This window comes from Eumetopias jubatus, unplaced genomic scaffold (genome assembly GCF_037043125.1).
Source record: "Eumetopias jubatus isolate StellerSeaLion01/CBP00866 unplaced genomic scaffold, mEumJub1_p1.0 scaffold_10, whole genome shotgun sequence".
Taxonomy (NCBI): domain Eukaryota; kingdom Metazoa; phylum Chordata; class Mammalia; order Carnivora; family Otariidae; genus Eumetopias; species Eumetopias jubatus.
The window spans coordinates 68,951,745-68,974,668 of NW_028274816.1; the positions used below are offsets into that span (position 1 = coordinate 68,951,745).

Here is a 22,924-nt window from a genome sequence, read left to right on the forward strand (position 1 = left end):
CACGCCCAGGCACTTGAACTTGGTCCCGAGGGGGGTGAGGAGCCCTTTGAAGAGCATCATGATCAGATTTGCTGCCCAGAAAGAGCCAGTGGGCGTTGGCTGGCGGGAGCCGGCCCCGGAGCCGGGAGGCCCAGCCGCAAGCCTTTCCCCCTGACGTTGGCCTGTGTGTTTCAGAGTGGCGTCCCCTGCCGGCGCCGGCACCCTCCACGCCCTGAGCCGCTACAGCCGCTACACCAGCGTCCTGGACCTGGACAACAAAGCCCTCCGCTGCCCCCTCTACAGAGGCACCCTGGTGCCCCGGCTGGCCGACCACCGCACTCAGATCAAGCGGGGCAGCACCTACTATCTGCACGTCCAGAGCATGCTCACCCAGCTCTGCTCCAAGGCCTTCCTCTACGCCTTCTGCCACCACCTGCACCTGCCCGCCCACGACAAGGAGACCGAGGAAGTGGTTGCCAGCCGCCAGGCGAGCTTCCTGAAGCTGAACCTGGGCCTGGTGAACGAAGATGTGAAGGTGGTCCAGTACCTGGCCGAGCTGCTGAAGCTGCACTACACGCAGGAGGCTCCCGGGACCAGCCACCCCACACTCAGGTTCGACTACGTCCCCAGCTTCTTGTACAAGATCTGAGGTCCCGCCCCAGCCACTGTGACCGAGACCTATGACTCAGGGTACGGGGAGGGGAGGGGTTGGCGTGAGCAAGCGGTCCTCTGAGCTGTTGAGACTTCTGGTGTCATCGGGGGAGGGAACGCAAGGTGGCAGCCCTGGTTCCTGGGTGGCGTCCGGCGGTCTGGGAGGTGGACTCGGGCAGAGGCGGGCACCTGGCTCTTCACCGGCGTCAGTAAGGACAGTGACAGGCCGCTCTGCCAGGCGAGGAGTGGCCCCTGGGGTTGGGAGGGGGCCGCTTGGCTGCTTCCTGAGCCCTGGGAGGCAGGCCGGGAGAGAGCCAGCACTCTCTCGATGCGGCGGGATGAGGGGCAGAAAGGTGAAGCCCGGACGGGAGGGGCGTGCTGGCACGGTCAGCTCCCATACACTTGGGCGGCGAGATCAAGGGAAGCACCGCGTTCACTGGAACGGTCTAGTGGGAAACAGGACGACAGAACGTCCATTGCCTCATTCAGATCCCAGCTGGGGTCCTTCACTCGGGCCCCTTCGAGCCCGTCATCCCCGAGGAGGCCCCCCAAATGAGTGAGGTGGAGGGAGGCATCTCTGCTTCCGCTGGGTGGTGGCAGACATGGAACCTTCTGGGCCCCAGGCCTGCAGGGAGAGCGAGCAGCACCCTGTCTGGGTCCTGGCTTCCTCACTAGGCACGGAAGTGCCTGTGGGTGGACTTTGCAGCTGCTCCTCCTGGGGCAGCAGGATTGGCTCGAGTCGGGCGCTCGTCCCTGCTCGTGAGTGAGAACCACTCTGGCAGCTGGAGGGCCCAGGAGACAGGCGGGGCCTCTGGGCCATGAGGCCATCAGCACGGTGCAAGGGATGAGGGGCCAGCAGGCCTCCGGGGCGTAGCCCACCGGCCTTTCTGGCGGCATTGAGTGTACACTGTGCTCTTGGGGAAGGTCTGCAGACATGCTGGGACTCGGCAGAGGTCACCCCCCCGCCCCAGTCCTCCACCCGCAGCAAACCTTTGCAACCACTTCACTACCTCTTGCAGGGTCTCGTGGGCACGGCGACAGCGGGGTTCTGCTCAGCTGCGTGGTCTGGGGGGGCAGCCCAGCTGGCGAGAACCCAGGGCCAGGGTCTCCTCCGGGAAGGAGGAAAGCCTCCTTATGTGGCTGTCTTCATGGATCTGCCCCACGTGGGCCTCACCCTTGCTCAGTCCTGCCCCCACGCCGTGCCCTCAAATACATGCACCTCACCGCTGTCCACTCCCGCCCCACGCAGGCCCCCCAAATATGGTTACCTCACCAGTGCTCACTCCTGCCCCATGCAGGTAACCCCAGGTCCACTCACCTCACAGCAGCTCACTCCCAGCCCCATGTGAGTCCTCCCTTCGGGGAAGGAGACAACCCCTGCTTCACCCGCCGTGACCTCCCTGACGCTCCTTACAGTTGCCATTGGTTTGTACAAGGAGGGTTTCTTGCAACCTTGAAATTTTTATACTTTTTTTTTTCTTTTTTATGGCTGCTTTTTTCTTCCAAGTAGGGAGAACTCTTAGTATGACTGCTTTTTAACGTGTCCTGAGACAGTTGTGCCGCCGGACCAGCCACAGTGCGGTTGCTCCTGAGCATGCACGTGCGCATCTCTGGGCGCCGTGTTCTCTAGTTGGGGTCTCGCTGTCGAGACCTGCCCACCTGTCGGCTCTGTGGCGCACCGTGGAGGCCATGTAGGGGAGGCAGGACCCCGAGGGGCGTTGGTGTCACGTCACTCCTGCGGCCCTTTCCTGGCCCGGCTCCTCTTCACGCACGGGGGTGCGGCCCGTCAGCCCCTGGCCATTGGCTTCTGGTCAGGGCCCACGGCCCTGGCAGAGGGTGTGTGATTTTGCTTCTGAGGCTGTGACTGAGAAAGAACCTACTGAGGCAGATGGTCTGTCTACATCCCACGGGTTTTCTTTGTACCTGTGCCCATTGCATATGTTCACACACAGAAGAGTCGCCAGGAATGGCTTGGCAGCTTCGAGATGCGAAGTGTGTGTTTGCACGTGGGGAGGGCTGCGTAGAAAGCCTGTTTCTCTCCATGGGCTGCCCCCCTTGTTGCTGCCTCCAGTGTCCCTCGTGTTCAAGATGCCGCTTTGCTAACTGGGTGGCTCGCTGCTCTCTGCTTACGCCCCCAGGGACGTGACCTTACAGCATTTTATCTCCAAGGCGGGAGAGGTCTCTGGGGTCCGGATGACAAGACTGAAAGTGATCATCGGCACCACCGTTGCTTTTCATTCCTGTTTCACACCATTGTGGACTCTATACAGTTTAACCGTACCGTCACCTGGGAAACTGATCAAGGCAGGAGGTCAGGCATATGGGGCCTTCTAGAAGCTAAAGCCATCGCTACCATGGTGTGAAGTAGATGTCACTTTGGAGGGGGTTTGCTCTGTGGAAGCTCTGTCTCAGGGATGGTTCTGGAGGCCCCAGGATTCTGAGGCAAGGGATCAGGCGGGTGTGAACAGAACAGGTATGTCCCATCCTGGGGCCGGCCTCAGAAAGAGCAAGTGAGGAAGGCGTGTCTCCCTTGAGTCGTCCTTTCATGGTTTCATGGACCAGTAGGTAGACTCCAGGTTGGAAATTTTGGTTAAAGTCTAACTTTCCATTGTGGCAGTTTCAGAGGGTTGCTGGATGCCAAGTGTTTCTTTCCAGGGGGATTTCAAAGTGGTCCTGGGACGGAGCCACTTTGGGCAGGCACTTGAGACAGTGGAGCTGCCCTTCCCAGATCCCTTCCACTTTGGAGAACTGGAACCCACTAGAAGTCCCACATCTGTAAATCTTAAGGTGTGGGGAGCCCTATGCAGTGGGACTGAGCTCTTTAGGAATTTTCATTTGAGGTTTGTCTCAAATAAAACGTTTTTAAAACACTTCACAGAAAATAGAGGACATCCGTGCCTCTTACTTTGTCAGTCCTGAACTCACTTTGAAGGCCCAGGTACCAAAAGTGTCTCTCTGGGGTTTATTTCAACTTTAGTTCCAACCCATTACCGCTTCCCCGCCTCCAACTACCCCTTTTTCAAGCAGGTCCAGGTTGAGAGCAGGCTGATCAGGCTAGCAGTCCGGCGGTAGTGATTTCCAGAAGCTCTGTGTGAGAGGAGTCAAAGCCTTTGTAGCACCGCGGCCCTCGGGGTGCTCCGACCTGGGCTGCTGCCTCACACCTCCCCATTTCCCTAGGGATCTTGCTTCCCTGGTGGAATCTTCAGATTTTAGAATTGGTGACTTGTCCATGATTTACTGCAGTGGCTGAAGTTACAGGATGAATGGCACCAGAATTTGGAAATGGACCGTGATAGGCCCCCTGTCATTTCCCATCTAGCTTTTAACTTCTTTGTTGCTATATTCAAGGGATTGTAGGTTTCCACCTCCAACAAACAACACAGCCCAGTTCAAATCCTAGGGAGGCCAACAGATTGTACCCCAAGTGCCAGGGTAGCTACAGTTTAGCAACGTGTTTCTGGAGGCTGAGGGCAGCCTTAAAGAACTTGCCTGCACACCGACCACCCACTTCCACCAGTGCCGGACGTGTGCCCCCACCTCCCCGGACCTGGTGTTGCAAGGCAGGTCAGCATCTCATGCTGCTGCCCAGCTGGTAACACTCAGCTGCTGGGGAACCCATCGGCGAGTATGAACCACCTTCACAGGAACTGATCTCCCAAGCCAGCAATCCGGTTTTGCTTCCCATCTCCTTAAAAGCTCAGAAGCTCAGAAGAAAGTGCCTTGGTTTGTGCTCTGAAGCCAACCAGCCAGCTCTCTGGCTTTTCCCCAATACTGTGATAGAAAGTGACAAAACTGGAATCTTTCAGAGATACGGTATTAACAGACTGCAAAAAAGAGAAAGCATCAAGTTTCTACTTCTGGCTGGAAAGACAACCAGTCCCAGCTGAAAAGGTCTGAGCACACACCAAGTGTCCCTGAGCCCTCAAAGGAGAAAGCTGTGAGCCCTGACCTAATCTGGTCTTACCTGTTAAGGTTTGGTTACGGCCATGGGGAAGAGGGGGTGGGGGAGGGGGGCGGCGGCCCGAGCACTTTGCGATGAATTAAGCTGCTGCTAGGGATCCCCAGCTTCGTGGGATTAATTGTTCAGTTCCAAAATGGAGGCCACATGGGGGGGTTGGGGGGGGCCTTGGAGATGGCCTTTTGTCTTTCAGTTGGGGGAGGAGCCGAGCCCCTGAACTTAAGACCGGCTTGGCAGCATCACGGCTCCCAAAGATAAGGCAGAGATGTGGGGACTGGTGTGTCACCCACGGCCCATGGAGTCTGCAGCAGCCCGTCCCCACCCATGCTGGAGTGAATGCCAAGAATGTGCTGGACCCCAGGCCCCAGGGGCACCCTCCAGGCAGGACCATGGGGTGCCTCGCCCACCGACTGCCCAATGCTGGCTGGCTATACAGGTTGGGTTGAAAAAAAAAAAAATGCCTTTTAAGGCTGCAGTGAAAAGCATAGTCTGTGATGAATTTGTATCTGTTATTTTTGGAAAGCTATTTTATTACTGCATGTTCCTCTGTCCACTCGTGTGAACGCCAAGTCCTCCCACCACGTGAGCTGCGCGCGTCACAGCGTCCGCACCTCGGATGCATGCGCGACAGCACCTCCTGGGTGTGGCTGCACCAGAGTTTAACCAGAGTAAATGCCAAACAAATAGTATGAGAAGTGTACTTTTTAAGAAATTAATTTATTTGAGTTCAGATATTTTTGAAATATAAAAATTGGTTGTATTTTTTAAAGCTATAATTCTTGTAGACATTCTGTGGTTAAAAATTTGATTGTGCTTATTATTAAAAACGGTCATCTATGTTTCGCACTTCAGCTTTGTGAAAAATAAAGTTTCTCTGGGAAGGTGACATTTGGTTTCCTGATTACAGGAGGGAGTTGGTTATCTGGCACAGGGCAGGACCCCCCCCCCCCACTGGTTCTCACCCCTGATGGGACCTGGCACTCCCCAGGGATGGGGGGGGTGACGGAGGTCATTCCTATGATGTCCTAAGCTGCTGTGGAGAAAGCCCACGGCACCTTGTATAGAACTCACCAGAAGCTTCAAAATTTCCCTCCTCAGTTGTGACAGCCCTAAGTCAGTCCTCCTTTGGCAGCCCTCCGCGTAACAAGGTATTAAGAAGGGGCAGCTGGTGGCAGCTCCGAACTCGGGTGGTTGTCTATCTCAGAGTGTGGGGGAAGCCCAGGAACTCAGAGAAGGGCGAGTACACCTACCGGGGTCTTTCCAGTCGTCTGCCCTGAAGCCAGTCTAAGTATTTCATTTTTCCAGAAGAACTGTTTATACAGCTGAGAGAAAGGGTCACATGTGAACCCCCTGATAACTTGTCCCAGAATTACTAAATTACTAACAGTGGGTCTTAAAAACAAATTTTGATTCGTGAAGGAGGTAATTTGAGCAAAGTCCCAAAAGAATACCCCTCAGAGGGCACAGAGACGTTGACACAGCCGGGTACTGCGTGGGGCCGCTCGTCTCTTCTCAGAAGGGCACTGGGTCCTTGAGCAAGTGGTTCCCGGGCAGGTGCGGGTTCCTCTAGAAGTCAGGCAGGCCAGGCAGAGGGAAGAGAGATGCGAAGCTCTCCACCTCCTCCCTGAGAGCCCGGACGGCCCTTTGGTGCTTCTCGTCCCCTGCCAGTTTCTCTCTGAACTCCTTCAGGGTGGCCCTGGCCCCAACGTCATTCTGAATCTGCAGAGTCAGTTCTATCCCTGTGCCGGCAAGAGACGAAATGAGTCCTCTGTGGGCCGTGAGAGAGCCATGATTTTGCCCCCATGTATGTACCCCTCCAGAATCTCCTCATGTCTGTCCCCAGAGCCCAACTACCCTCAGCTAGAACTTTGGCCAAAAGAAATGTGACACGGGAGAGGTACGGAAGGAAAGAGCAGTGAGGATTCTTAACCTGGACAGGTGGTCTTATCACAGGCAATAGAACAGGCTTCTAGAACTGTGCCGTGCTGCGGCTCAGTGGGGCCCAGAGACACACCCGAGCCTCGGCTGTCAGTGTGCGCCCAGCAGTGGGGACATGACAGCCGCAGGTGTCAAAGTGGACCTCAGAAATGATTCCTGTGTGCCCCCTTCCTGGGGCAGGATGAGTTTACCGACCTCTCACAGACTAGATGGTTTGCTAAGGTGACTTCTCTCTCTTGTCCCCCCGCACTCCACCTGGACATGGAAAGTCCTTCAGCGGCTGGGTCTCAACTGCTCGGTCCCAATCAGAAACTCCATCCACAGTTCAGAGTGGCCGACTTCCAAACCTTGTCCTTACCTCTGTGAATAAACTGGGCTACTTTCTGGAACTCTTTTTCCAAAAGTCCTCGGGATGTCAGGGCTGGAGTCCCCAGACGCAGTCCGCTGGGCCGCAGCGCGCTTTTGTCACCTTTGAGACAAACAGGCTCTGTCCCTCGGCCGCCCCCAACTCACCACTGACCGCTGTGCGTTCAAGACTCTTGGCCAAAAGAAGTGGACTTGGATGGTGGCTCTTTCTAGGAAGCAGAGTGCTGCTGACTGAAATGCCAGAGGCAGGAACAAAGGCCCAGGGAGACAGCAGCCCCTCTGGGCCACTGTATTGAAACAGGAAGGGGGTTGCTCCTCCACAAAGCGAGGCTAGCATCTGTGTTAGACGCATCTCCCACATTCTTACAACCCCGAGAAAGCCAGCCTATTCCAGAGGCCCCTGCTTCCCTTATCCAAATGCCCATGGCACCTGCGAGCAGCCCGCCTCAGTCCCTCCCTCTCTGCCCCTGGCAGGGTTAGAGCTATGTCGGAAGGAGCAGGCTGGGAGAGAGCCACGATTTTGCCCCCATGTATATACCTCTCCAGAATCCCTTCAGGTCTGTCCCCAGAGCCCAACTACCATCAGCTAGAACTTTGGCCAAAAGGATTCTTACCTGGACAGGTGTTCTTATTACAGGCAATAGAACAGGCTTCTAGAACCTTCTCAGCCCTTCCACCGTCCGTGCCTTTGGAACGGAGATCCACGAGGATCAAATGGTTGTCAGAACCACCTGGAAAACCAAGTTGAACATGTAGGAATAGAGAAACTTGATTCCATGCCAAGTGACGGAGTCCTCTCTTCCTTCTTTTTCTTAAGAAATATTTTATTTGGGCGCCTGGGTGGCTCAGTTGGTTAAAGCGACTGCCTTCGACTCAGGTCACGATCCTGGAGTCCCTGGATCGAGTCGCGCATCGGGCTCCCTGCTTGGCAGGGAGTCTGCTTCTCCCTCTGACCCTCCCCCCCCTCGTGCTTTCTCTCTCTCATTCTCTCTCAGATAAATAAAAATCTTAAAAAAAATAATTCTTTTATTTTTTTTTAAGATTTTTTATTTATTTATCTGAGAGAGAGAAAGCACGAGAGGGAAGAGGGTCAGAGGGAGAAGCAGACTCCCTGCCAAGCAGGGAGCCCGATGCGCGACTCGATCCAGGGACTCCAGGATCGTGACCTGAGTCGAAGGCAGTGGCCTAACCAACTGAGCCACCCAGGCGCCCCTCCTCTCTTCCTTCTTAAGAAACGAGGGTAACGGGAGGCCTGGGTGGCTCAGTCGGTTAAGCGTCTGCCTTCGGCTCAGGTCGTGATCTCAGGGTCCTGGGATCGAGCCCCGCATAGGGCTCCCTGCTCAGCGGGGAGTCTGTTTCTGCCTCTTCCTCTGCCCACGCCCCTGAATTGTGCACACTCTCTCCCTCTCTCGCGTAAATGAATAAAATCCTTAAAAAAATAATAAAAATTTAAAAAGAGCAATAATTCACAAGGCTGTTGTGAAGTTTCAGTACGGTGCCGTCTGCAGCGCTCCGCCCGTACCACGCACGAAGCAGGTTATCACAGACGCCGCCTTACGGTCACCATTCTCTGCTTCCGCCATCTGCGCTGTGCCCTCAGAGCAGAGTGAACCAGGGGTGCGGGCAGGCCTGGGAGCTCAGGGAGGTGGAGGCTTCTCTCCTGAGACTCCCGTGAGGCCTTGGGCAGCGCCGGGCTGCCATGTGCTATCTGCAGCCAGAGGGAGTCTGGTCTAACTCCTCCCAATGCCAAGTGCGGTTCCCACGCCCGCGTCACCTGGGGGCCAGCTGGAATGCAGACCCCAACCCAGACCTGCCGAGTCAGACCTGCACTTAACAGGGTTGCCTGGGGGATTGTGTGCACATCCAAGTTTGACAACGAGTGACCCAAGGGACCTTGAAAGTCACAGTCCCCACCGAGGTTTCCAGGGCTTTCTTACTGACAGATGCGCAGGACGAAGGAGAAAGGGAAGAAAGGAAGTGGAGGGAACCAGAGAAAAGTGCTCCCCAGGACTGCAGAGGAGCCAGTTTTTGTCCCAGCTCTGCTGCTCACCAAGTTTGGTGGGGAGCCCACTCCTCAGCCAGGGGCCTGAGGTCCCTGAAAAGGGCGGCGGGCAGGGAGTGGGCACCCGAGTCTGCGGAATACCAGGACGCCTCTCCCTAGACCACCCCACTGGCAGCATAGACGGCAGCCTTGAGAGCAGAAGAACGACGCTGTCCTTCAAGATCACAAAGTCTGCCAGAAAGCTGCCGTCCTAACTGTGCGAGCCCGCAGGGACGCAAGCGGACGGCACCCCTGAGCGGGCCCTCGCCTGAAAAGCCCACCCCCCCGGGAGCTTACTCAGCACCATCTTTTGTATTAAAGCACACATGGACACGGCACACTCCCCGGGCCTTGGGTCCGCCTTCCACAAAGCTCTCCGGAGGACCCGTGGTCTCCTGCGCCAGTGAGACTCAGCCCACGGCTGCAGCCGCAGGGCCCAGGGCCCGGCCTCAATGCCACCCCAAGGAGCAGGGGTGCCTCCCCGGGGATTTGGTTGGTACCTGTCACCACTTTGTAGCCCAGCTCCATCAGGGTCTCAGCCAGAACCCGGCAGTTGGCCACCACCTGGCGCTGGTAAAGTCTGAATTCCGGAGTCATCGCTTGCTTCAGGGCCACAGCGACCCCTGGCGGGAGGAGAGAAAGGGTCAGGAAGGCAGGACGGGACCAGCCGGCCGACCAGGAGTCACAGAATGCCCCTTGTTTCCACGCAGGCCTCCCTGCGTTTCACTGCCACCCGAGAGAGGGTGGATTATACTTCTCGCCCCAAATGAGATCTATTTTTTTTTAAAAGATTTTATTTATTTGACAGAGATAGCTAGAGAGGGAACACAAGCAGGGGGAGTGGGAGAGGGAGAAGCAGGCTTCCCGCCGGGCAGGGAGCCCAATGCGGGGCTCGATCCCAGGACCCTGGGATCATGACCTGAGCTGAAGGCAGATGCTTAACGCCTGAGCCACCCAGGCGCCCCAAATGAGATCTATTTTTAACCCTACAATTACCTGGCTAACCCTACAGACCTCTCCTTTTTGAGGAGCTTGGGAGTTTCGTGCTAACATCGTTATCACAGGGAAGCTATTCTCCCGCAAGATGGATTTTACGGTCCTTTTTAGGCTCAGTGTGTGGACACACAGCTGCCCCGAAACGCTTCCGCTCTGGTGCCAAATTGTACAAATCTCTCCGACCAGAGGCCAGGAGAGAGGTGCAGGCCTGTTTGACCTGTGCGTCCAGACTCCTCCCGTCCCTCACTCAATCCCAAGGGCCACTGAAGGGAGCACAGAAAGTGAAGGAGAAAGCAAAGTAGGCATTGCCTACGTGCGGGCACCGAAGCTGCTCGTCGGTGTTGGTGGAAGTGACTGGAAAAGGCCCAGAGTGGCTGGAGAGCGAGTGATCCCATCACCCAGGGGTTGAAGGAACCGCAGACTTGGAGTCTGGAGGTGTAAAGGGGGGACTGGGAAAACTGCCCGTGGAAACCCGCCCCCTCCCTCCCCTCCTTAGAAACACCAGCGCGTCTCTGGATGGAGGCCGTATGCCTTCGTCCTGGGCTCCTCTACCAAACCGCTTTGTTCCACAGAAGCCTCTGGAACGACTCTGAGGTCATCACATCTCCTAAGCCATTTGTACAGAGAAGGAGTAAGTCACTGGCAGCCTGCTGGGTGATCTCAGCGGCGCGAGGGGCAGGATGTCAGGACGAGGCGACTTGTCTCCTCAGGGTTTGGATGCTAACCGCTCACCCCCCCCCCCCCCCCCGCTGTGTCGCCTCCTAATTGTTGAATTCCTTCCCTGAAGCGGAGTGGTCATCGCTCCCCCCCGCCCCCCGCCCCCGCCTGACACCAGTTACCAGTTTCCCTCTTCTTCCTGGTTAGCACCTCCCGGACAGAGATCTCACTCTGGTTTCTCCCCAGCGGGCAGGCCCTGCCACCCATTTGGTGGACGGGTGAGATGGGCATTAGGCGCCACCGAGGAGCGAAGGGGTGGCCATGGATGAGGGTGCCCCCCCCCCAAGCGCCACCCGAGGCCTCGGGGTTGGCTCTGGTGACGTCTTACCAGCAATGGCGTGGTTGTGGGGGCCGCCCTGCAGGCCTGGGAACACGGCCGAGTTGATAAGCGACTCCAGGTTGTACAGAGTCTCTTTGCCCGTCTTGGGATCCACGCTGCACACTCCTGGATGAAGGAAAACGGTAGAATGGGAACATCAGCCAGGCGGTCCCCTCTGTTTTCTCTAACCCAGACTGGCTCCAGGGCGCTAAGCACAAGCCTGGCCTCTAGTCCTGGGGGAGGAGACCTGGTCCATCACACTGCGGAGGCCCGGAGCCCCCTGCTTGCAGAGCAGGGGCAGACCACCCTTTCATAGATGAAATCAAAGCATAATAATTTCCCTCCGCCGAGACTGTAACAAAGACTATGCCTTGGGCATATTTCCTCAAAGACCTGTCCAAGACAGCAGTCTTCCAAGATGATTACTTTGAAGGAGAGAAGACTCATTTGTATAATGATATATATTAATTATATAATAAGGCTCTAATGACGACTAGGATTCCTTTCTGAAAAAAAGGTTAATAATCCGTTGTAGTAACTAATGTCTCTACAGAGCTCCTTGTGAGCGAGGAACTGCTCGAGGCACTTTACGTGAATGAATGAATGCTCCCAACACTAGTCTGAAGGGACGGGTGCTTTTATAACGATTCCTGCTCCGGAGGCGTGGAAATGAGGCACAGAGAGGCTGCACAACTAGCCCAGGATCACACAGCATGGACGTGGCCAATGCAGGAGTAGCTCAGTCTAGCCACACAGCAGCACTCCGTGGACATTTCCCAGGCAGGTGGCAATGGCCACCTGCCTCAGGACTGTCGATACAACTGAACAAGGTCCTCAGGGACAACAGGGCACTGAGAAGGCTCGTGGGCATGTGGGTGTGTCCAGCCCTGGCCAGGGGGCCCGACAACGAGACTGCAGGGGAGAGAGACCCAGTTGCCAAGAGGGCCGGTTTCTCTGTGGGTGGGCGTGCATCTGGTCTCACCATGGGCTGAATGATCTGATCATTGCATCTGACTTTCCCAGGTGTGGGGATCCCAAAATAAAGGGAGTGCTTGGACGTGTGGGTTGCAGGCATTCAATAGAGAATCCTCACTAAAACGACTACACTGGTAACTATGGTTTATACATCAGTGTCTTATGGTTTGATTACTGTGAATCATCCTCTTCGAGAGGCATGCTGGGCCAGAGTAAGTTCACCAAAGTAAGGCTGCACCGTGAGGCCTCTGGTAGCCCCTGGCCAGCCACGCACCTCCATTCAGCTCTTGTAGGGAGGACTAGGTGACCCACGGCACAATACCCTTCCTCCTTTCCCAAGACCCGGACACCCAAGGAGTGAGGCAAGAGCTGTGCTCAAAGCTTTTTTCCAGATCTCTTCAGCAGCCTGCCATTGCCCCCTCGTAAGTAGCTCTTGCAGGGACACATCAAGGGACCCGGTTTTTCCCAGCTCCCCAAACGGAACATGAACCCCAGAGGAGAAAGGCCAACGCCAGCACCCCGCCAGTACCCCCACACCCTGGAAAGCGCACCTCTCCTGTAGAAGATCATGCCGGCTCGGCAGCCTCTCAGGGTTTTGTGGGTGGTGGTGGACACCACGTGGCAGTGCTCAAAGGGGGAGGGCACCACGCCAGCCGCCACCAGCCCGCTGATGTGCGCCATGTCGGCCATGAGATACGCCCCGTTGTCATCCGCGATCTTCCTCAGTCGAGCGTAGTCCAGGTTTCGGGAGTAGCAGCTGGTTCCTAAGATGGCAGAGGTGACACAGTCAAGTCAGAGATACCCATAGCCAGCTGAGAGTCGCGGGAAGTGCAAACCTGCAAAGCGGCCCCCGGATAGGCATATTCGACAGCTTGGAAATTTCTCCCTCCAACATCCCTGAGAACGGAAATGAAAACTACCCCCCCAAAACACCTTGGTGCCAAAGGCAACCACTCTGACCTGCCTCTTCAGGTCAGGTGCCTCTTCACGGTGGTTGGGACGGCCCCTAACTATTATCAACTCCACCAATTAGGGGTTAACATTTCTAGATGCTTCTCTGAGAACAGCCTCAGATCTTACTCCGCCTAGTACTAACGGTGGCAAACAGTTATTTGTCCTGAAAGGAAAGAATATCCTGAGACCCCAGAAGGCCAGCCTTTCAAGGCAGAGACTAGCAGTGAGCTGGGGGACATGTCCACGTCCTCATTTTGTAACAGGAATGGGAGCTGCTAACAAAGGCGGTTCCTTTACCCCCGGCTCATCACCTGCGATAATCAGCTTCGGGTGGAAGAGGCGGGCATTTTCCTCCAGTTGGTCGTAGTTGATGTAGCCAGTGTCTGGGTTCACCTGTGGGATGTCACGGAGACAGCAGGCTCGGGCGGCGTCCTCCACCACGCTGGGCCTGCCCTCCCGCCCGACCCTGCGCTAGCTATCAAGGTAAGATGACTTTCTGTACCTGCCCGAAACCTGTTCGCTCCCCTCCACCGCGAATGCAGGAAGGCTGTCCCAGGGCACGACTTGAGGGCAAGATGGGTGCCAGTGTATTTGGCCTGCACTAGTGGTGTGGACAACCAAGCATCGCTCACGGAGGCAGGATGCCCTGAGGGGTCCCCAGAGGAAAAGTCATCCCCTGCCCCAGGGCTCTCCCAGGAAAGACAAGGACCCAAACAGCCATCGGGAATGAAACAGGAACAACAAACATGCACCACGCAATGCGGGTGCTGAGACGCCGTTACCTTTGGGAAAGAGACAAGCTGCTGCTAACAGCTCTTCTAGTCCAAGTACAAAGAGGCCAGAAAAAGAAATAAAGACACAGGATCAGAAGACGTAAAAAGCTGACATTACTCACAGACACCATGACAGTGTACCCGGAAAATCCAAGTCTCTGGTGGCAAGCTATTAGATTAGTAACTGAATTTAGCAAGGTCACTGGATGCAGGGTCAAAACCCAAAATCTGCTACATTCATGCAGATAAGCAGCAAAAAATAGGAAGTGAAATGTTAATAATAATGTTACATTAGTTTCAAAAGCCATAAAATATCCAACCAAAGATATACAAGACCTCCACACAAAACTTTTTTTTTCAAAGATTTATTTATTTGGGCGCCTGGGTGGCTCAGTCATTAAGCATCTGCCTTCGGCTCAGGTCATGATCCCAGGGTCCTGGGATCGAGTCCCGCATCGGGCTCCCTGCTCCGCGGGGAGCCTGCTTCTCCCTCTCCCACTCCCCCTGCTTGTGTTCCTGCTCTTGCGGTCTCTCTCTCTGTCAAATAAATAAATAAAATCTTTAAAAAAAAAAAATAAAAGATTTATTTATTTTAGAGACAGAGTGCGTGAATAAGGGGAGGGGAGGGGCGGGGCGGGGCAGGGGGAGAGAGAAAGAGAGAGAAGCAGACTCCCTGCTGAGCGCAGAGCCCCATGCGGGGCCTGATCTCACGACCCTGAGATGGTGACCTGAGCCGAAATCAAGAGTCAGACGCTTAACCGACTCAGCCACCCAGGCGCCCCACACAAAACATTATTGAGAGAAATTTAAAAACACAAAGAGCTACACTGATTAAGCTAGCATGTTTGTGGAAGGACAAGAACAGAAGAGAGCCCAGAAATGGGACCCCTAGGGACAGAGGGTCACCTGATCGAGGACAACCGTGACACCGCAGGGAAAGGCTGTTCCTCCAGTACGTGGCACTAGGTCCACTGGATGTCCACATGGAAAAATGTCACCTGGATGCCCACCTCACCGCCCCCCACAGAAATCGATTCCAGATACACTGTGGATCCATCTACATGTGAAACGTCAAACAATTTTTCCCCCTTTTTGGCAACACGTGTCTTAGTAAAATCAGTGTATTAAAGTTGTGTTAAAGTGTATTAAAGATTCCTAAAGCATTTGTGCCAAGCGGAAGTAAAAAAGGGAAAGATTTTAGGGGTGTGGGGCACAGGAGCTCTCCGGGGAGGAGGTGGTGGGAGGAGCCCCTGCCCCCCGGGGGCAAGGCTCGGGTCTGGTGGCCACCCCTTTCCAATTCAACACGAAGCTTGTGTGCAGCCGAGACCTCATCTGGAAAGGCACGTGGAAGGACCAGTTGTGGTTCTGTTTCAAAGGGAATGAACTGGTTCTTTCTAGTCACCTGAACTTGGCAGAGAAACTGTTACCTTGAAGAAAATCAACAGCTGACCCGCAGTAGAAAAATGGACGTAATTCTAAAAAAGTTTTTAAAGACATAATTACCCACCCACCCCCAAAAATGTGTTGCTATTCTCCCTTCCACATTCTGCTTTTTAAACTTAGAGGATTTTTTTTAAGTTTTTTCTTTTTAAAAAAACGCTAAACATTGGACTAAAAAAAAAAAAACCCGCTCCTGGAGAATTCACGGGCATTTGTCAGAAACCGCAGAGGGGCCAGAGTGGTGTGGAGGGACAGGAAAGGAGCCTCCCCTCTGTCACCTAGGACCTTCGGGGAGGAGACTCCTTGGACACAGGAGAGACGAGGGGACAGAAGGTTCGAGTTGCTGTTTCCCCACGGAGATGGAATGCTTGGCCCTGTATGGGGCGGCCACCTAGAGGGTGAGAAAGAGCCCCATGGAGAGGGCAGGGAGGCAGGGTCGGAGGCAGAGGAGGGGCGTGGCGTCTAATGCTGGAGGCCAGGCAGGTCTGTGTCTCCTCTCTGCACAGGGCCGGTGCCCACAGGCACCCCTTTGGCGGGTGAGCTGTGCCTCCTGCTGCCCAAGCTGGCCAAGCTCCCAGGTCCTGCCACTCCACACCCCTGCTGGCCCACCACCACTCTTGCGGGGAGGGAGGCTGGGTGGCTCAGTCGGTTAAGCGTCTGACTCTTGATCTCTGCTCAGGTCTTGATCTCAGGGTCGTGAGTTCAAGCCCCACACGGGGCTCCATGCTGGGCGTGGAGCCTACTTTAATTAATTAATTAATTAATTGAGACTCTTGAGTAATGGAGGACATTGGGCTAAAGAGTAAGGCTGCCCAAGGCCTCATCTAAGAGCAAAAGCAAGTCTGTGATTCCTCTCTGCCACTATTCTTTCCGTAGTGAAAGAAACTGAGGAAACCAGCTTGTGTGGGGCACCTGGGTGGCTCAGTCGGTTAAGTGTCTGCCTCTGGCTCAGGTCATGATCCCAGGGTCCTGGGATCAAGCCCCGCAACAGGCTCCCTGCTCGGCGGGGATAAAAAAATAAAATCTTAAAAAAAAAAAAAGACAGAAATTGGCTTTTGTGTTCTACGTGCAAAGGCTGAGCATTGTCTCATTACGCTCATGTTTCAAAATCCATCTTCAAGGTCAGTGTTGGCCAACAAGGATACCTGTGGCCAGAAATGACTGCACTTTCCACGAAAACAAGTGAACTGTCATTTGCACACAAAAAGCACACAAGGTTACTAAGAGAGAGCCAAAGGCTAACAAACGGCGAACAGTCAAGGGCACTCAGGAAAGACCACGGAATGCCAAGATGGAAGGAACGCTGGCTTGACTTTCCTAAAAGATTAAAACCCCGTGTCTGACACTCAGCTAAGCACAAGGCTGCCCTGGGACCTTTGCTCGTGGTGGGACCCGTGGACTAATGGGGACCAGCCCACGGGACAATAAACAGCAGGAGGAAACGGTTTCTGGATGAGAGGGAGAGTCACCACATGCACGGGCTGCCCCATAACCCAGCGTGCAGGTTACTGCCTTTGTCCCCATCATCGGCATCCAGTTTACGCATCAGCCACCACGCCCCCCGTGAGCCCACGCATCGTCCGTGCATTGTTCCGACCCAACTGTTTATAATGACGAGGGCCCCTCATGACTACGTGCCAGTCACATGCCGGGCCCGTGGCTCATATAGGCTGTGGCTTGCTGACCGGTCTGTGAGGGGCAGCGGGGTGCAGGGGCCGGCTCTTCCAGAACATCATGGGCTGGGGCGCATGTATGCGGTGCTGGCCCCAGCCTCCCACTTGTAGGGGCTCCTCCAGATGGCGGGGGGGTTCTGAGCAGGGCCACACCCAGTACCCAGGAGACCCATCTCCCTGTGCTCTAGCTGCCCGACGTGCCCCGAATGCCTGAGGAGTCCCCAGGGCAGGGAGGTGACAGATGGCCAAAGGTGGGGACATCCTGTAGCACCTCGGGAACAGGACCACCTATTCCTACAGGTACAGCCAAACACTGAGGCTTTCTGAGGAAAAGGCCTGCAGAGCCCCAGAGAGAGACCCACTCTTACCTTATAGGGCATAGATTCAAAAAAGATGGATGTGGCAGAGATTTTCTTCTTGTCTGTCATGAACCCGTGGGTCAGGTGGCCACCATCGGGCAGGTCCAGGCCCATGATGCGCCCATGGGGCTCCACCAGGGCGGTGTACACCGCGAAGTTGGCAGGGGAGCCTGGAACACGAGGCCAGGGGAAGGTCCCATGAGGCCCCGAGCAGGACCCCAGAACTTGGCCACTAGGCTATCAAGCAGGAGTGGACAGAACAGGCCTGGCCACCACTGTGCAGCCCCCCAGCTCCCTGGAGGTTCCCCTGTAGCAAACCCCGAGAATAAGGGACAGGAGTGTTCAGGAGGGGGGAGTCAGGAGGGAGTCAAGGTTGATGGACAGAGATGCACAGACCCAGGAGGGCCTTAGCCTATTTTTCACTTCGGTTTACAGGCAGTCCTTCTTGGGACTGCCCTCGGTGAACGCCAGCAGGCAGGGGGCAGGCCAGGCCCGTCTGGATGTGGCAGTTACCTGAGTAGGGCTGGACATTGACCCCCCAGCACTTGGGGTCCAGACCATAGACCTGCAGCGCTCGCTTTTGACAGAGGATCTCCAGCTCGTCGATGAACTCGGTCCCGCCATAATACCTGCGGGAGAAAGCCAACTTAGGCCCCCTCTGGCCCCGAACCTCTGCGCTTTGTACAGAGGCCAAAGAAGCTTCAGGCTGGGACAGAAGAAAAAAAAGTGGAGGAGCAGTGAGAACGAGTCCCCCGAGCCCCATGCCACTCATCTTCCACCCATGCCAAGTCAGCCACGAGACTGAGCGAATACCTCTGCATCTACAAGAAATTCTGACAGGCTGTGCGGATGAACCCTGAGGACCTTGTCAATATGCTGCGTGACGTCAGCCAGTTACGACCGTGTGTTCGCCCTTGGATCAGGTTCCGAGAGCAGCAAAGTCCTAGAGCCAGAATGTGGAATGGGGGTTCCTCAGGGCTGGTGGGGATGGAGAGCTGGAAAGTTTTTCTGTCTTTTGTTTTTACAGTTCTAATAAAACTTTACGTGTTGTTTAATAATTACATATGCAAATTTGTTTTTTATCTGTATATTAATAATCGTATTAACTCGATTCAGTAGACATTTTTAACACCTATGCCTTGTGATCAGAGAAAACCTTCAAATTTTATTTAATTTTTTTTAATGTTTATTTTTTTAAAGATTTTATTTATTTGACGGAGAGAGACACAGTGAGAGAGGGAACACAAGCAGGGGGAGTGGGAGAGGGAGAGGGAGAAGCAGGCTTCCCGTGGAGCAGGGAACCCGATGCGGGGCTCGATCCCAGGACCCTGGGATCATGACCCAAGCCGAAGGCAGTTCGCCCAATGACTGAGCCACCCAGGTGCCCCAAACTTTCAAAATTTTAAATTAAATATATATACTCTTTTTGGGGCGCCTGGGTGCCTCAGTCGGTTGAGTGCCCGCCTCTTGACTGTGGCTCAGGTCATGGGGTCTTGGGGTCGTGGGATTGAGCCCCACAATGGGCTCCCTGGTCAGCAGGGAGTCTGCTTCTCCCTCTCCCTCTGCCCCTCCCCCCCACCCCGTGCTCACTCACACTGGCTCACTCTCTCAAAATAAATTATATATTCTTTTTATCCTAGTAAAGAACACATAGTAGAGAACTGACATCTTAACCTTTTTTAAGCGTATAGTTTAGTGGTATTAAGTACTTCACACTGCTAAGTAGATTCTCATTGCTGTGCAACAGACCTCTAGAACTTTCTCATTCTGCAAAACTGAAACTCTACACCCATGCAGGAGCAGCTCCCCACAGCTGCCAGCAACCATCATTCTCCTTTTTGCTATGATCCTGACAATTCTAGATAGCCCACAGCGGCGTGACACGCTATCCGCGTTTTGGAGACTGGGTTATTGCACGTAGCACAACGTCCTCACGGTTCATCTTCGATGTAGCGTGTGACGGGAATTCTTTTTTAAGGCTGAAGGGCGTTTGATTATGTGGCTCGGCCACATTTTGCTTATCCATTCATCCATCCACCGACACCTGGGTTGCTCCCAGCTCTTGGCTCTTGTGAATAATGCAGCCGTGAACAAGTCTGGGAACCGGAAGGGGCTTCACTGAGTGATCTGGAAGGGCCCTTCCAGCGTCACATGCTCTGCTTTGTCACCAAAGAAAGATGTGGGCTCCCTGAGCTTGAAGGAGAGCAGCCCATGACTGGGGAAGAGTGCTAGACCTTTAGGAAGGTCAGGGCTTAGCAATTAGCCATTTTCCAGGGGAGCAAACATAGGACGGTGACTGACGGTCATGGCGAGGCCCCAGTGCCCCTGCCTGCCTTGCGTCAGACAGAGGTGCCAAACCACCTGCAGAGGTGGCAGGGAGCTGTGGAAAGAACGTGCACCGCACAGACCCAGATCTAGAGGCTGCACCCCTGGTTCTGCTCTTTACCATGAGACTTGGAGTAGCCGCCTTCACCTGCCCAAGTCCCACTCCTTATCTGGAAGCGGGGTGAGAGTGCCGACCTGGCAGTCAGGCTGCGGGATGCATGAACGTGACCGTGGTCACGCTCAGCCCGATGCCTAGAACACAGCACTGCGTTTCACCCTCAATTACAAGGGCACTGTATTCTCACCAATTGCAGAGAAAGACAAAGGTGTTTTCGATGAAATAATGGCTTGGTGTCAGTCAGGTCCATCCCCAGTTCAGAGATGTTAAAATGTGAAAAAGTGGGTGCTCAGGGTTGATGAAAGTCAGCAAGTACTCAGTAAACGTCCCCGCGGTTCCCCACTGCTCTCCCAAGCCTGGAAATTCAGCTCGGGGCAAGGGGTTCAGAAGCCCGATTTGGGCCTGGGATCCAAGCCATGTTCTTCTAATAAACTGCACATACAAGAAAGTGGATCCTCTTCATTCGTATCTATTTTCATTTGGGACAAGACTCACAGAGGAGAAATGCCTACCAGGGATTAACGGGTGCCCTCGAACCACAGCAGTAAACACAGTGGAACTCTTAACCACCTCAGGGGGCTGGGTATCACCTGTTTCACCTCTCTAAAGGGACAGGTGTCCCTTTGTCCACTGTGTGGCGACAGAAACCCCTGGGATCCATCAGAGTCTCTTCTACAAGGTCAACTCAGAAATGTTGGAACCCCTGAGACAGCCTGGGATTTGGAGTATGTGTGTTGTTGTTTTTTTTTCCAACACCAACAACCAAATCTTGGACACGAGCTGGGTGTCCCAAAAATTCCACTCCATTCTGACTTGAAGTGCCCAGGGTTAGAGCAGATGCCACAGGTTAAGGACTCAGTTTCCCGAGTCTGCCCCCACTTCACACACCAGCCACAAGTCCTGGGCCCCCAGGCTACTTACGCCACTGTCCCGCTTGGCCACAAATTTGGGGGTCCCCACAACCTCCTCTCAGGCTCACTCATTTCACCAGAACAAGTCACAAAACTCAGGAAAGTGCTTTCTGTATGATTACTGGTCTATTATGAAAGATTCAATTCAAGAACAGGCCAAGGGAAGAGGCGCCTAGGGCATTACGGGAGGGTGCGCCACCCTCCCAGCACCTCGACGGGTACAGCCCCACCGAGTCCAGCCTCCCCTGGTGCCCTGGTGCCTTGGAGGCTTGAGGAGAGGGCCAAAAGCTCTGACCTTCTAATCTCCTATCTGGTCTTTCTGTATCTAGGCGCCCCACCCTCAGTCACCTCACTGTAAACTCAAGCCTGGTCAACAAACGGTCATTGTCATTGAGAATAACAAAAGACACGCCTAAAACCAGCAAATTCCAAGGGCTTTAGGAGCTCAGTGCCAGGAACCAGCAAGAAAGACCTGATGTTCATTTTTTACGAGACCACAGCGTGGAAACATCCAGCTGTGTGCGACCCTGAGCAGTCACTGAATCTCATCGAGTCTCGGCTTCCTCATCTGTCACATGTGGAAAACGGCCCCCCTTGCCCTGCAGGGCGGCCCCGAGGATCAAATGAGCTACTGGTTGTGAAAACACCAGGTGAACCCTTGAAGGCGCAGAGGGGAAGGTAGTTATTCAGGGCAGGAGAAAGACTATGCCTTCAACTTGATTCTCGGCCCTTCTCCAGAGACCTCCAGGGGCATCTCGGTGTAGAGTGGCAGACAGCGGGTCGAGGGGGGACCCTTCTTTTTCCCTGTCCTTTGGGACACAAATACACAAATCTGCAAAAACCATAGGTCAAATTCTGTAGTTGTCATCTTTGCTGATGACTGTAAAAAACCAAAATGAACAGAACTTCTTGTGGTTCTCTGGGTGAAGGAGTTGACCAAATCTAACATTTCTAATGCAGCCACAATGGAGTCAGTAGTTGCTTCTGGATCACTCTTGACACCGACTCCATTACTCACAGAGCAACAACCACCTTCCACGGTGTCACTCAGAGTGCTGACCTTTTTCTAGAAGCTCCACAATGGCCCAGCAGCTCCAGACTCCTTAGGGACTGGCCTGTTATTCTAGAAAAGCCCCCAAAGGGACTGCTAAAGACCACGAGGACAGCTGTTCCAAGAACATCGGCACTGCCACATGCTGGGAATCGCAACTGAGTTACGGAGAGGACAGGAGCGGAAGAGAAATCCCCAGGTCGTGTAGACCCTAGACTGACTTGGCAGCTCCCATCCCTATGTCAGAAGCAGGCCTTTGATGGCACTCACATACCTCTGGCCTGGGTACCCCTCGGAGTACTTGTTATTTAAGCAAGAGCCCAGAGCCTCCAAAACTGCTCGGCTGGCGAAATTCTCTGACGCGATCAGCTCCAGCCCAACCCTCTGCCGGTTACTCTCCTTCTTGATGATGTTGTAAACCTGATGAAAAGAAAAGGGATGGTGACCGATGAACATCGGGCCGATTTAGGCTGGCGTTTTGCTCGGATCAAAGCCATAATCTATTAAAGAGATGAGACGCTAGGAGAGAGTCCTATTTTGCCCGCAGAAGCTGACCATAACCCAAATAACCCGATAAAGACTCCCATAGCACGAAGAGAATAGCCAAAATCTTCCTCAGATTTTAGCATTTAGGGAGGAATTCATAGAAGACAATGAATTAAGGGAAACAAAAGAACTGAAGAGAAAATGATCTTTCAAATAAGCATCCCACCTAATTTTTAATTTTGCACCATCTTGTTATTTTCATCCCTATGTTTCACCAAGTTTCTCCCTCCTGGACTTTATTCCTTGCTCTTTGTCCTTAAAATAAAAGTTGCTTTGGTAAACCCACAGAGGCAGGAAGTAGGCCAGGAGTGTCTGCGGGCTGGGGAGTTTGGGGAAGGGTACAGGGGTGACTGCTCATGCGTTTGAGGTTTCTCTTTGGGGGAGATAAAAATGTTCTAAAATTGGGGGGGTGCCTGGTTGGTTGAGTCAGTTGAGTGTCTGACTTCGGCTCAGGTCATGATCTCGGGGTCCTGGGACTAAGCCTGCATCGGGCTCCCTGCTCAGCGGGCAGTCTGCTTCTCTCTCTCCCTCTGCACCTCCCCCCTGCTCCTGTTCTCTCTCTCGTATGAATAAATAAAATCTTTAAAAAATAAAATAAAACGGGCACCTGGGTGGCTCAGTTGGCTAAGTGTCTGCCTTCGGCTCAGGTCATGATCCCAGGGTCCTGGGATGGAGCCCCATGTCGGCCTCCCTGCTCAGCGGGAAGCCTGCTTCTCCCTCTCCCTCTACTCATGCTTTCTCTCTCTCAAATAAATAAATAAATAAAATCTTTAAAAAAAAAAAATGGCTGTGAACATACTAAAACCACTGACGCATGCACTTTAAGTGGGTAAC

The 22,924-nt window shown here is 54.1% G+C and overlaps 2 protein-coding genes across 3 annotated transcripts in view; one reads left to right on the top strand and one right to left on the bottom strand.

Moving 5' to 3' along the window:
• SMCR8 (SMCR8-C9orf72 complex subunit) overlaps positions 1–5,474 on the top strand; it is a 13,852-nt gene extending 8,378 nt beyond the window's left edge. Inside the window, exon 2 of the mRNA XM_028089534.2 lies at positions 175–5,474. Within this exon, the coding sequence (XP_027945335.1) occupies positions 175–628 (454 nt within the window). The 3' untranslated portion in view covers positions 629–5,474. The remainder of the gene's footprint in view (positions 1–174) is intronic.
• Positions 5,287–22,924, bottom strand: part of SHMT1 (serine hydroxymethyltransferase 1) — a 24,350-nt gene continuing 6,712 nt past the window's right edge. For both annotated transcript variants that reach the window (XM_028089536.2, XM_028089537.2), the window contains exons 3-12: positions 21,819–21,964; positions 17,653–17,768; positions 17,149–17,309; positions 13,206–13,287; positions 12,492–12,704; positions 10,975–11,091; positions 9,434–9,556; positions 7,507–7,623; positions 6,885–6,995; positions 5,287–6,327 (exon numbers count right to left, since the gene is read on the bottom strand). In XM_028089536.2, coding sequence (XP_027945337.1) covers positions 6,155–6,327; positions 6,885–6,995; positions 7,507–7,623; positions 9,434–9,556; positions 10,975–11,091; positions 12,492–12,704; positions 13,206–13,287; positions 17,149–17,309; positions 17,653–17,768; positions 21,819–21,964 — 1,359 coding nt within the window. In that variant the 3' untranslated portion in view covers positions 5,287–6,154. The remainder of the gene's footprint in view (positions 6,328–6,884; positions 6,996–7,506; positions 7,624–9,433; positions 9,557–10,974; positions 11,092–12,491; positions 12,705–13,205; positions 13,288–17,148; positions 17,310–17,652; positions 17,769–21,818; positions 21,965–22,924) is intronic.